Here is a 12541-nt window from a genome sequence, read left to right on the forward strand (position 1 = left end):
GTAACGGGACTTCCTTGTTAAAATTTTCCCGATTTTCTGTCAGACAATAGGCAGATATTCGAAAAAAAAAGGAAGATCGCTTCGAAATTCTTGAAGTCTTGTATTGTATGATAGACAAAAAGTAATCACAAGAAGATGGGGATTTATGACATATGTATGTTTCATATACAGGGAAAAAGGCATAACGCAATTTTCAACGGAACCCACAGGTCAAAAGTTAACAGCATCTTGATTTCGAGAATGCAGATGGTTTCCCCATTGACACTCCCCCTCATTACAGTATGAAAGAAACTAAACGCGTTGCTGGTCTAGTGATGTACGAGATATTTCTGTAGACAGGGAAAATCAAGTGCGGTGTCAGTTTGCGAGTTAAGTTTGTTAGAACTCGGTGGAATTATTTGTTTCTTCCTTTCTTTTTTTGTGTTTCATGAAGATAAGCTCAAAAGTTAGAAATGTGAACACCAATAATTACACAACTACTATCACTAGTATTGTCGACATCAGTCTTAGAGGCCAGTGCACACCATTAGAGTAGCAAACGAAAGAAATAAGGACTCAGGAAAAAAGACAAAAACAAAACAAAACAAACAAACAAGCAAACAACAAAGAACAAACAAACAAACAAAAAAAAACAACAATCAAAAACTCCAACAAAAACAAACATTCTCCTCTCTCTCATTCTCTCTCTTATTCTCTCTATCGCTCATTCAGTGAAAGAAGTTATACGATTCATAAAAGTGCCTTGTAATGATGGTTGACATTAATTCCGTGTAAATAGTACATACAAGTCATCACAGTGCCCATAGTGATGAAGTGATGATGCAGGTTGTGATGCTAAATTCCATCTAAGTAAAAGCATACTTCTTGTTATTCTTGTATTTAGTGATCTACTTTCTGGTTCCTCTTCTTATACTTTGCTTGTTTGTTTGTTTGTTTTGACTGCTTTCTTCGCGAGGGATGAAGCAAAACTGTCGGCCAGAGATTGTTTGCTGCCTTTCACCACTGGCTATGAAGGTCTGTGATGTCCATCCACTCCGGTCTCAGGTTTGGCGTCTTGTTTGGTGTATATGAGGGTAGGATATGGGGTGGCATCTGCTCTGGGTTGTGGCTAAATTCAGTTCTGCCTCTCTTTCGATAGTCACACACAGAGTTCCATGGGATGATGTCGGTTGTGATGCTTAAATCCATCAAATAATACCAAAAGTCATCATATAGCTGCGAAGTCGGATGCAATACTCGCTTCATCTGTAAATTGATCAGGACGCAGGGACCTGTGATGGAGTCATGTACACGTCATCTGTATCCGGCGACGCAGAGGTATGCGCGGAAACATCATACCTGAACTCTTTTTAAAATGAAAAATAAAAAACTCGACAAAAACGGCTCCCAGTTTCTGCTTCGTACCAGGTGCAAAAACATGTTCAAAAAAAGGAAATTTATTAAAACATCTTTCGCTTTTAATTTCTCTATAGTGACTAATTATTTAAAATTCGACGGAGAGTTGTAAACGCACGATGAATAACGGAAAGCGACGGACCACGAGTGTTGCAGACGACAGGAACAGCCCGCTGCGTACTTCTTTAACGCGCATGCGCCGCCACGCGCGGGCGAAGGGTGACAGAGGACACGCGCAGGGCTTTCCGACCACAGCGTCTACACTCATGCACATCGATAATGTACATCGCTGGGTTGCCTGCTGCTGACTGCTGGTTACAACCTTTGCTTTTGTCAGTGTGTCATTCTTACGTCGGCTTCTAGTCACGTGACCAAGATGGCAGCCTCTAAGCTGTTGAAGGTGACGGAGGAGGGAGCTTAACGGAGGAAAAGCTCCGTTCAACAAATACACTCGGTTGTCAACACCGATCGCGCCTCGGCAAGGTTACGTCATTCGTTGAGCTACCTGTGTGGTTTCCTTTTCGACTGATTTCTTTACCTGACAGGGTTCAAAGGCTTCGGTGTGTCAGTTGTGTAGATGCTCAACGAGGCTGCGTGAGTACTACCTGATGAGAAAGGTAGGTTCAAGTAAGATTGTGTTTAATGTCTGCATCCCGATTTGTTCATTTGTTCACGTTCGGAATTGCACACCTGTCACCTGTCCATTTTTTTACCTTCACCATTCCTGTCACGTATTTCCGTGTCAGCACACAGTGTGACTACTCGTTGCCGACACAACAGCTGTCATACCTTTGACACAACAGCGAGCATACATGGCTGAACGCACACTTCCCTGTGGAAAATAGTAAATTGAAAATTTGAAACCTTCGTGGTGTGTAGCACCTGCGGACAAACAAATTAGTGCTGTTCGATCGGATAGGTCTACCACGTGGCTTAAATTACCGGCCATAACATTTATGATCCGGCACGTCGATGTGGCGCTAAATTGACAAAGGAACGGGAGAACAAAACGGATGAATAAAGCTTGCTTACAGTAGATGTTGGAGTTACAGGCCGGGATTTCATCACCTGAGCTTGAAGCGAGGGAAACATTGCCCTGGGGAAGATGTGGGCAAGCATCTTGATTCCGAAGTTTTAAAGCCAGGTGTGCAGACCCCGGATATAAATCCTTTAACCTTAGGATATCTTTGCCACAGCCTTAAAACTACAGCCCAACGGAAAAGCTGTATCTGAGGTGTCATGGGCATCGCTTTGTGCGAAATCGCCTCCAAGTGGAAACACTTTTCCCTCACAAAATCAATGGCTAAGCATCGCTTATTAACCACGGAGACATGACTTTTATCTTTAAATTTACCATCTTACCCCAGGGCAACGATTTGCCCTAGCTTCATGCCTACGACCCCCAAGCGACTGGATGGGTTTTCCGACCGCCTGATGTGATGAGATCTGTTAGGTGGTAATCTCTGTCTCTCTGTGAGATAGAGATGCGTGAATGTATCTGCCATATCTGACTTATTTAACCGTCTCATTCGTTTTGAACTACTTTAATGTGTTCTTCGATTTATTTTATTGTCTTCATTTATTTACTTTGAATCATTTATTTATTCCTCCAGCTTTCGTATTCTGAATATCATAACAACCTTTCCCATAATACTAGTCCTTTTTCACACCCTTCCTTTTGTAATATCATGTCACTCTCAGCTCTTGTTCTTGTTATTTGGTTCCTCTTTATGTTTTCTGTATTTGATTTTATTCTTCGTTTAGTACAGTTGTTTATTCTTGCATAGTTCATATGCTATTTATTTGTTTTCCTGTCTTCCTGGCTTCAGATGGACAGCAACGTTTCGTTCTAAGAGCATGATCCTTAGGAGTGAGAGTATGCGCTTTACAAATTTTGCATGCATTATTATTATTATTATTATTTCATTTCTCGTTGTCAACATTCCAAGTCAATCAAGAATGTGTTATTGAAGTGAGACATTAAAATCAAAAGCCATCAACGAGAAGGGAGGAGCGGAACATTGAGTGATCGAGTTGTCCATAAACCGGTTGTGGAATGCACGCGTTCCGCTTGGGTGCTCTCGGCGGGTTGCGTGTGTGTGAGTGGTGGGTGTCGAGGGGTAAGTGGGTGGGGGTGTCTGTATTTAAGCCATGTCCTACAACGCAGCACAGAACAGGATTTATGAGCGCCTGCCATGAAGGGAGAATGACAAGCAGCAGGTAGATTCATTTGCCATTTTAATTAAAAATATGTGAGAGGAGGAAAAGTAGGGTTAGGGAAAATTGCCACGTTTCATGATACTGTTTCGTTAACAGTTGAACGACCTACAAAGATTAATATTAGAGAGAGAGAAGAAAAACGGACGAATTTTTAAATTATTATTATTGTCTCAGGCCACATGGTTTCAACAATCAGTTGATGAGCACAGTTTTTACAATAACATGGAGCCCAGGAAGGAAGAGTTCCACATTCTGATTTACCTACACATATCCTAAACCATACCATTATAGAATCAACACAACTTCCCTTTACTGTACATCAGCAACAAATTATTATTGTATGCTTTTAGTCGAGTCCTGTAAAGCGTAGCCAATATCGCAAACATGAAACGTAGGCGTTTACCGGTAATGTAAATATATCGGTATACCCATAGATCATGGTGTTCGGAGTTTTCGAGATGAGATTAAACAGTTACTTCAAACAACTTTCATGATTAAAAAAAAAAAAGACACAAACGCACACATACAGGGAGAAGAGTGAGCGTGGTATTTAACATCAAGACAGGATTTAATCAAAAACAAAACTTGGAAACAGATATCAAACATCACTCTGATGGATTACGATATGGTGTCAGATCGTTTTTTTAAGTGAGGACAGACACAAAGGTCATAGGTTATGAGTAGTAGATTCTTAATGACACATTATTGCATCGTTAATTGCATCTTGCCTGTTTTTATCCGCAGATGGTCCCTTCCACATAAAGCAGAAAACAATTCTCACCTTGCTAACCCCTTTTTTCAAGTAACCAACGGCTGCACCGTCTGACGTCACGAGTATTGATGACGTCATGAGCCGAAACAATGATCATCGAGATAACAAGGTAATTGTTCATTTAACCTGTACACTGATATGTTTATTAACTGACTTAGAACTAGAATTAGACGATTTGGGACACATTTTAGAGATGAGTGCTGCAAAGGGAGGTAAGAGGGCATATTACTCTCTCCTGTCTTCACAAATACCTTATCCTTATACTCGTCGACGACTCCACTCGGCTTCACCTGTCTGGCACTTTTCGACCTGATGCCGTTGGGGTGGGTGGGACTGTGTGCCACTCATGTCAGAAGGAGACGTGGCTTTGTGCCACTCATACTGTAGGGGGCGGGGCTATTTGCCACTAACGGCTGTATAGGCGGGGCAGTCTGCCGCCTCAAGCTGTTCTTGACAAAAGCTGTAACACCTAAAGAAATGTCATCAAACACTGTTAAGCCAAACGGCTAATGTATCTTAGTATTAAAAAATTCTTAAAGGACTAATGGGGTGCGTATTGTTTTCTTATAATTGGGTAAAGCTCAGTGCAAGATACTATAGTTCCTCTGGTCAAAATCGTGACCTCACGTTTTTACACAGATACACATAATTAATGCATGGTCACTGCTATCTGATTGACAGAGGCCTTGACATTGTAAACATATCCATGTACAACCGCGACATCCGCATTGTGGATATCTTTCTGTGTGTGATGCTTGAAGACATGTATCTCTAGAACGGAAAGGGTGTATTCACCTGGATGTGGATGAATATATTGCACTGAGATTCTCCAATGACTAGAGATTTTTTTCACCCTAATAGTCCTTTAACAGAAGCCATCAGAAAGATTTGATAACCTTCTATTCGTTTTGATCGGTGGCATTCGCTCCGTAATCGTAAGCAAATTCCAACTGGCAATTACTTTATACGGAGACCAGGAATAAAAGCCAGTACATGTCCTGTCATTTTTCGTTTTCCTGTATTTATTTTTTTTTAATTGAAATCTAGTCACAGGTCCTGCGTCTTAATGTCGGAGGAATGTTTTACACCACAACGAGGCCGACGTTCCTTCGTCATCCTGCCTCCTTGCTGGCGCGCATAGCTACGGGCCACGTGCAAGTCTCGCGAGATGACCGTGGCTTCCTAGTGATCGACCGGGATGGCCAAGTCTTCAGGTAAACAGTCCAGATGTTTTTCACGGCAGCAGCAGACATGGTTAGAGGTTGACAAGGTGCTTTATTTAAAAAAAAAAAAAAAAACTAGAGTTAGCTCAGTACAAGACAGTATTTCACTATTTCACCAAATCTTGACGAATACCTTCTTTTCCTAAATATCTTTTTTCGACATATCACATACAAGGTTATCATGCAGAAATGTATACCTTTAATCGGATGTTTACCGCTGGTCGACTGCTTACGTGTCTGTCTGTCTCTCTTCTCTTTTCTTGTATCTTTGTACCATGTTTTCCACCTGTCCTAATGTTGGTTGATTCCCATCATCACTTTTTACTGTCTCTCTCTTTCTCTTTTTCTCTTTGTCTTTTTGTTTCCCAGAAACACACACACACACAAGCTTGCTCTTCTGGGTTACAGACACTTCTAAATAAATATTTTAGAATAGGTCTTGTTTAAAGAAATTAAACTGTAGTTTAATTTATAATGAATACACACGTGTATATAAGCGCAGGTGAAAAAATTTTTGCTTCGTCGGTGTGAGATCTGGAGTGAAAAGCAGAGTTGTCTGCTGTAAAAAATTGCAAACGATTTGTTGTATTTTGCTTCGCAAAGGCTCCAGTTCTGATACTTTGAAGTGCGCGTGTATTCCAATTAAATAATTTATTTATTTATAACAGACACGTTCTCAACTATCTCCGCACTGATCGCCTTTTCCTGCCCGACGGATTTCGAGAGGTGGCGCTTCTTCGCGAGGAGGCCATTTATTATGAACTTCCGGGGCTGGTAGGAATACTGGACGGCATGTTGGAAAATCGCAGGAGAAATCTCCGTAGAGGTCTGTCTGTGTGTCTATCAGTTTATATTTCTTTCTTTTGTGAACTGGCTTACGAATGACAGTATTAAGCTTTGAAGTAACACAGTTATTGTGAAATTATAAACATTATTATGTTTTAAACTATCACACTTATGTAGTTATTAATTTCTTGCTCGATTAAACATTGGAGGTTGTGTGAAATGAGATCAACTGCTGTAACAGTCGCCAGGGTTTTTATTTTGCTGTCCAGGCGGTAATTTCCGGAGAGGCAACATCAACCCTAACAACCACGACGGCGCGGGTATCCACGGCAACAGGAAGATCAGCGCCAGCGTGGGCGACAACCTCCACCTTCTTCAGGAAGAAGACGACCTCGACTTCATCGAGGACAGCTGGATAGGTGGCGCATTGACATGAGCGAGTCTCTTTTCGGACGTGAGTTCATACACGCCACTGATCAAGGGACATCATCGTGTTCTGTGTCGTCTGTAAGTATGCTTCGTCCATGGAGTGAGTTGTCGCACCTGTCCACGAGCGCGACTGCTCTTCACACTACGCGCACGTGCTAGGCAAGAGATCAGACATCTTAACGAGTTTTCTTATCGAGAAAGTAATCGATCATCATCGACTGACCCTTTCTTTCTTAGTCTGTCGTCTGGTCCTGTTGTGCCAATATCAAGCTGTTGAGTGAATTGTTTCTTCTGGGAAAAAAAGAAGAGAAGAATCATCATTGTCATATCATTTTAATAATGGAAGTACATCGTACTGACGGTTTTACATCGTATTGACATCAGGTAAATAAATACCACCTCACTCGTTGTTTTCGGGAGGAAAACTTTTTTCCATTATTGCACGAGTCTTTCGTAGGAAGCGCTGTTCCAGACAGTAGTTCTGATAATAGAATGCTGTATATTATACTCGACAGCAGGAAACACTAACTGCTGGTGTCTCGACTTCGTTTCCAAAAAAAAAAAAGAAAAAGAAAAAAAAAAATAGCAAGAGAACTTCGACTTTCGACATCCAACATCATTTTCTCTTGCTGTTAACAGTAAAAACTAAATTATCTTTCATTTTATAAATGAAATGTTCTTCAAGTGACAACCCAGATATATAAATTTTGTCTCAAGGAAATGAACGCATAATATCTAGATGATTCGGCGCTGAAGCTAGATCAAAAGTTTTCATGGTATTGAATTGTGAAAACAGGAATTCTTTGTGCAAGGTGAAGAGAAAAAAGGGTCAAAGATAAATCAGTTTAGAGTCAGGTTTAGTACAGAAGGATTTCATAATTATTCCGCTGGGAAACTGCATGGCAGCAGCCGTGGAAACGAGTTGGTAGTGAACAGCCCTGCACAATGATAAGTGTTGTTGAACGCTAACCAGTGACCCCTGAATGTTTACCACGCCAGCAAATTAGTCCTGCCAAAGAATTTTTCACAGGTGTAACACTGACAAAAGCAAGAAGCAAACCAAAAAGCTACATTCTCTATGCCTATACTTCTGTAAACCACTTCTATGACACAAAGGACCTTGCAGAGTCCATCACCGCTGCTGCCTTTACACATGTGACAACAGCTGTACACACCAAAGGCCAGATGTAGGCTGTGGTTTGACAATGTACTAGGAAAGTCGCAGCAGCTGGGCTTGTTTTCAGAGAATCGAAGAGCGTGCAGCTGGCTTTTTATTAGCACATCGACGTGCGTGCAGCTGGGCTTTTATTAGCATATCAAGTGTGTGAAACGAAAGCCAGCGCACTTAAACTTCAGGTGAGGTGTTCAGTGGCGACCAGTCTCAGTTTAAGATACCTCCAGCTCCCTCCCTGCTTCTTTTTGTAAGGTGCAAGCTTTCGCCGTAGCACGTGCAGAAGCAGGTAATTGAAGGATACGTGTACCTTAAACACAAAGCTTCACCGCTGACTGTACCCTTGATGACAAAATCGTCTCCCTGTACTTCATGGACACTACCATTTTGACCTTTCGGATTCTTTTATAATAACAATAAATATTTGTATTATCGGAGAACTTGTGCCATAAAAGATAAGAGAAACTGTTTGCTCAGATTTTTGGAACTAGCATCTCTTACTAAATAAACCAAGCAGCCCTTTCCGAACAGAAGAAAGAAGTGTGCACCCTGATAATGCAGTCGGCTAGAAATGCCATTCTGACCCATGGAAAAATCAGGGACTTCTATTCACCGACAAGTACTACTTCTGGTGAAGGACCCAAACCTACTCACTGTCATTTCCAGGAGTAGGTGAGGATTAAAGTGTTTGCAACTTGCTCTTGAGACTGATCTCTTCATCATTCTTGCTGACATCGCTGTGTGAGATATGTAGGAATACACAAGGAACTGCAGATGCCTCAAGTTTCGAAAATGTACCTGTTTTTCCTTGCGTACATTTATCATTCATCTGCTATCAGACTGTGTCAGTAAGTCGAGACGGCGGTAGAGTTCAACAGCCATTCAATGGCTGTTTTCCCTTTAATGGACAAGGGAAGAGAATGCCTTTGATGTACAGTTTAAATTATTAGGTTTTGTGTGGGTGCTGAATGCAGCTTAACATCCATCCCTTATCCTCCACCATATCCCCTTCCCCCAAAATAACATTTATTCCAGGGTCCCTGGTTATTAACCGGCTATGTGTTTACACGAATTTCCATAGATCTCTGATTTTGTTTGCTTGTCTTTTTTTTTTTCTTTTTTTTTTTTTTTTTTTTTTTTTGAAGGAGTGAATTCGCTTGAACCCTTCCACGCTTGTATTCTGCTGATGGGAAGAGGTTGGACAGGCAAAACAAAACAAAGAAAAGGAAACGAAAATATAATCTGCTTTCACCTTTTGCTAGGCCGACCAATAACTCGCAACTTTTTTTTTTTTTTTGGTCAAGTGCCATCGTCAGTTCTACACAAAAGTTGTCTGGGTTTTTTATTATTGAGCCTGGTTGTGGAACGCTGTCACTCAAATCACCTTTGTGCAGTCACATGACAGAGAGTCGAAATTTATTTATCGTCAGTTCGCAGCCTGTCAGGCGTTCTCTCCAAAGATTGATTTTGTTGTCAAGTCCTTTATTAACGTTTACTTGTGTAAGGTATGCTTTTATCTTTATTGGTTTGGATTTCTTAATGAAGATTAAGCGATTATTCCATATAAATAACTGAAGCCTGTTAATCTGGAGAGAGGCGAGATTTAAGAATTATGACTATAAGTATGGTTCATCCATGTGGTAGGCAACTGCGGAAAGAGAAACAGAAATCTGCACAGAAATGTCATGTCACAGATATCTTACATCTATAAGTGAATATAGGACATCTAAGGAAACGTAAACTTGTTTACACAGAGATAAACAAAAGGATGTACCAAAAGATTTTGGAAGTTTTATTTATTTATTATTTTTTTTAATTTATTTATTTATTTTTTGTTTAAAGGAAATAAATAATTCTAGCAACGCATATCGAAAGCAAGGGAATTAATTCTTATGAACTTGTTCAGGCCTCGAATAGTGGTTACTCCCCCTTAACTATGTCCGTGCAGGTCTAACACCTTCAATTTTCCTCACTGACAACAGTTTTATTTTTAAAAAGCACATTAAGGGAAATATAACAACGAGTAATGAACTGGATTTTTCACATACCTTAAACCTGTCTAATTATTTTTCTCCCCATCGCTATGTTGTTTTCCGTGCCTCTTTTACTTCTATTCGAAAGCGATCACTGAAGAAATTATTTGGCTATAAATATTTCATATATGAGCGGTCTTTGTTCCGCAATCGGTTTTGGCCATACAAAAAAAATTATAACCACTGCACAGGTGTCTTTCTCAACTTTTCTCCCATATTCAGCCCTTCGTCTTCCACAGATTTCATGTCTGGCTACACATCCTATAGTGTGTTGCTTTTCTCCTCTGTTTTTCTTACAATGTCTTTCTACACATGCAAGTTCTCTGTCCGTCCATGAAACATTGCCCAGGAGTCTTATGCCTGTTAGTGTTTGTTTTCTTTCTCATCTGTTTCTCGCTTTTAGTCTTCTTGCGACAACAAATTCTCTGGCAAATATTGCAAACCTTTTCAAAAGTCTTTTAAACATTTGTTTTTCCTTTTTATACCAGCCCCGACCAGCATCTTGAATGTTATTGCTGTTAGGTTTGACTGTGTGTCCTGGGCTGGCTGGTTAGTTGGTTTGTCATGTGTCCGACGATTTGATTAGATGTGTATATTTTGTGTCAGTGTGACTTGCATGGGATATATTTTGTCAGCAAGTCAGATATATACATATATCTGTACGATAATTTTTTTTCTGTTGTAAACGCCATAAGCTCCACTGAAGAGAAAGGTAGGGCCCAAAAACAATTATTCCATCTGTCTGTTTCTGTCTTTTTGTGCCTATATCTTTCTAAGGTAAGTCTTCTGTCTGAATGGATACTACATTCACTTTATCTGACGGCCGTTGTACTGTCGTCCGACTAACGACAATATCTGTGACAATATTGACAAATTGTTAATTTAGGACAAAGCAAAACAAAAAAGTCAGGAATTTTCAAAGTGTCATTTGTACATCAGCATAAGGGCACAGGGTGGAAAAAATCTTCTACATTAGAATACTCATTCTGTCTCAGAAATGTATAGTGTTGTTTTTTTATTCGCGAAGATTATTCGTCCTTTTGTGAAGTCACATCATGGCGGATTTGTACAAGCCCCTCTATGATCAGAGCATAAGTCTATTATATTTATTCCATGAATTTTGATCTTTTGGTGTACAGCATTTCTCGAAGTAAGAGCTTGTATGCTGCTTTCCAGAGCATAGGACTGGTGACTTGTCTGTGCCTAGAGCAATGCTTTCTCATACGCTGGACATGATGTGTTTACTCTTACTCTCATTCATGTTTTCTTTTAAATGTCATGATAAAACTTAACAGCATGCTTCTTCGTTTACTTATTTTTGTTTTAAAGTCTTGGTAGAGGTAAAACTACTAATAAACTGTCAAGAAAAACGCCTTGCTGTCTGAATTCGTTGTTGTTGGTGTGAATGCGAGCAGAACGATAGTCTGAAACAGAAAATGAGAAAATTGTAGGTGTGAAACATGGCTTTTGACCTGATGGAAACGGGCTTGCTTGCATAAATACTCGTTTTTTCTTCCTTCAACATTCTGATCCTTTTCTTCCCTTCCCGAGACACACGCACATAAAAAGAACACAGGTATGACCTTTAATCACACACACACACAATCGCATGCATGCCTCCTCCTCCTTCTCCACTCACACGTGTATGGGCTTTCATCAAATTCTTTCATGACGACGGGTCATGTTCGATTATGTCCCCTCAGCCAAAACAAAGGTGATAACACCCGTCCGTCCTCGAGCGACTTCTGTCAGCTTGACCCCGCGGGCAGCAACAGCTATTTTCGTGTCGACCTCTAACCCAGACCCCTTGATGCTGCCAGAAATCCATTTCTCATTCGCACTAATGGCAATCGAGAGCCATCGATGGAGGACCGTGATCCGGCTTACCCAATGGTAACGAAGGATTTTTTTTAAAACTCTTTCGGGCTCAGCAGCTTCCCCATCTGGTGCCACTACAACCACAACCGCCGGATCACGATCTGAGGGCGTTAATGTGTGAGGCTGCGTGGGATTTGTGTCGCCAGCGAGGTCAGTGCTGTTCGCAACGCTGGATCGTGCAGGAGTGTGGGAAATGGGTGTCTAAGAGAGATAAAGATATTATCAGATAATGCGAGATGTTGGCAGAACCGTCGCCAGGCCCTTGCTGCTGCCAGCCCGCCCAAGAGCAGGCTCTTGCCATTGTCAGAAGTCCAACAGCGGGCCCTTGCCAGGGTCTCGTCGTCTAAAGCCAATTCCCGAAAAACTACAAACGCCGGTTAGGTCTAGACAACAAAATTTCAAACGCTGGTGCAGTTGCCATGATGTTCCAAGATGACTAAATGCAATATTCCAAGCAGACGACAAAAGTAATCTCATCGACGATCAAAAGGGACGGAAAGAGGAGAAATGGAGATGGACATAAAAGTAGTGATAGAACTGGCGAGAACGACATTTAATTATCAAAGATTAGAGTTTAAACCTTATTGCTTTATGTTCATAATGGTTTGTTTACAGTCGTGCTCCGAAAAATCTT

The 12541-nt window shown here is 40.9% G+C and overlaps 1 protein-coding gene across 1 annotated transcript; it reads left to right on the forward strand.

Moving 5' to 3' along the window:
* Positions 1–1585: 1585 nt before the first annotated feature.
* LOC112568007 (BTB/POZ domain-containing protein KCTD21-like) lies at positions 1586–11402 on the forward strand. The gene is made up of 5 exons (XM_025244989.1): positions 1586–2012; positions 4360–4496; positions 5435–5601; positions 6279–6436; positions 6666–11402. Exons 2-5 carry the CDS (start codon positions 4464–4466, stop codon positions 6830–6832), a joined length of 525 nt encoding a protein of 174 aa, XP_025100774.1. The 5' UTR covers positions 1586–2012; positions 4360–4463; the 3' UTR covers positions 6833–11402.
* Positions 11403–12541: the final 1139 nt, after the last annotated feature.

The sequence above is a fragment of the Pomacea canaliculata genome, linkage group LG7 (assembly GCF_003073045.1).
Source record: "Pomacea canaliculata isolate SZHN2017 linkage group LG7, ASM307304v1, whole genome shotgun sequence".
In the NCBI taxonomy this organism is placed as follows: domain Eukaryota; kingdom Metazoa; phylum Mollusca; class Gastropoda; order Architaenioglossa; family Ampullariidae; genus Pomacea; species Pomacea canaliculata.

What these genes read in the sequence shown, in the direction of transcription:
- LOC112568007 (XM_025244989.1), top strand. Translation starts at nt 4,464, where the DNA reads ATGAGCCGAAACAATGATCATCGAGATAACAAG. An exon ending in CGGGATGGCCAAGTCTTCAG is followed by an intron (nt 5,602 to 6,278) that starts GTAAACAGTCCA and finishes TATTTATAACAG; the next exon opens with ACACGTTCTCAACTATCTCC. An exon ending in CAGGAGAAATCTCCGTAGAG is followed by an intron (nt 6,437 to 6,665) that starts GTCTGTCTGTGT and finishes TTTGCTGTCCAG; the next exon opens with GCGGTAATTTCCGGAGAGGC.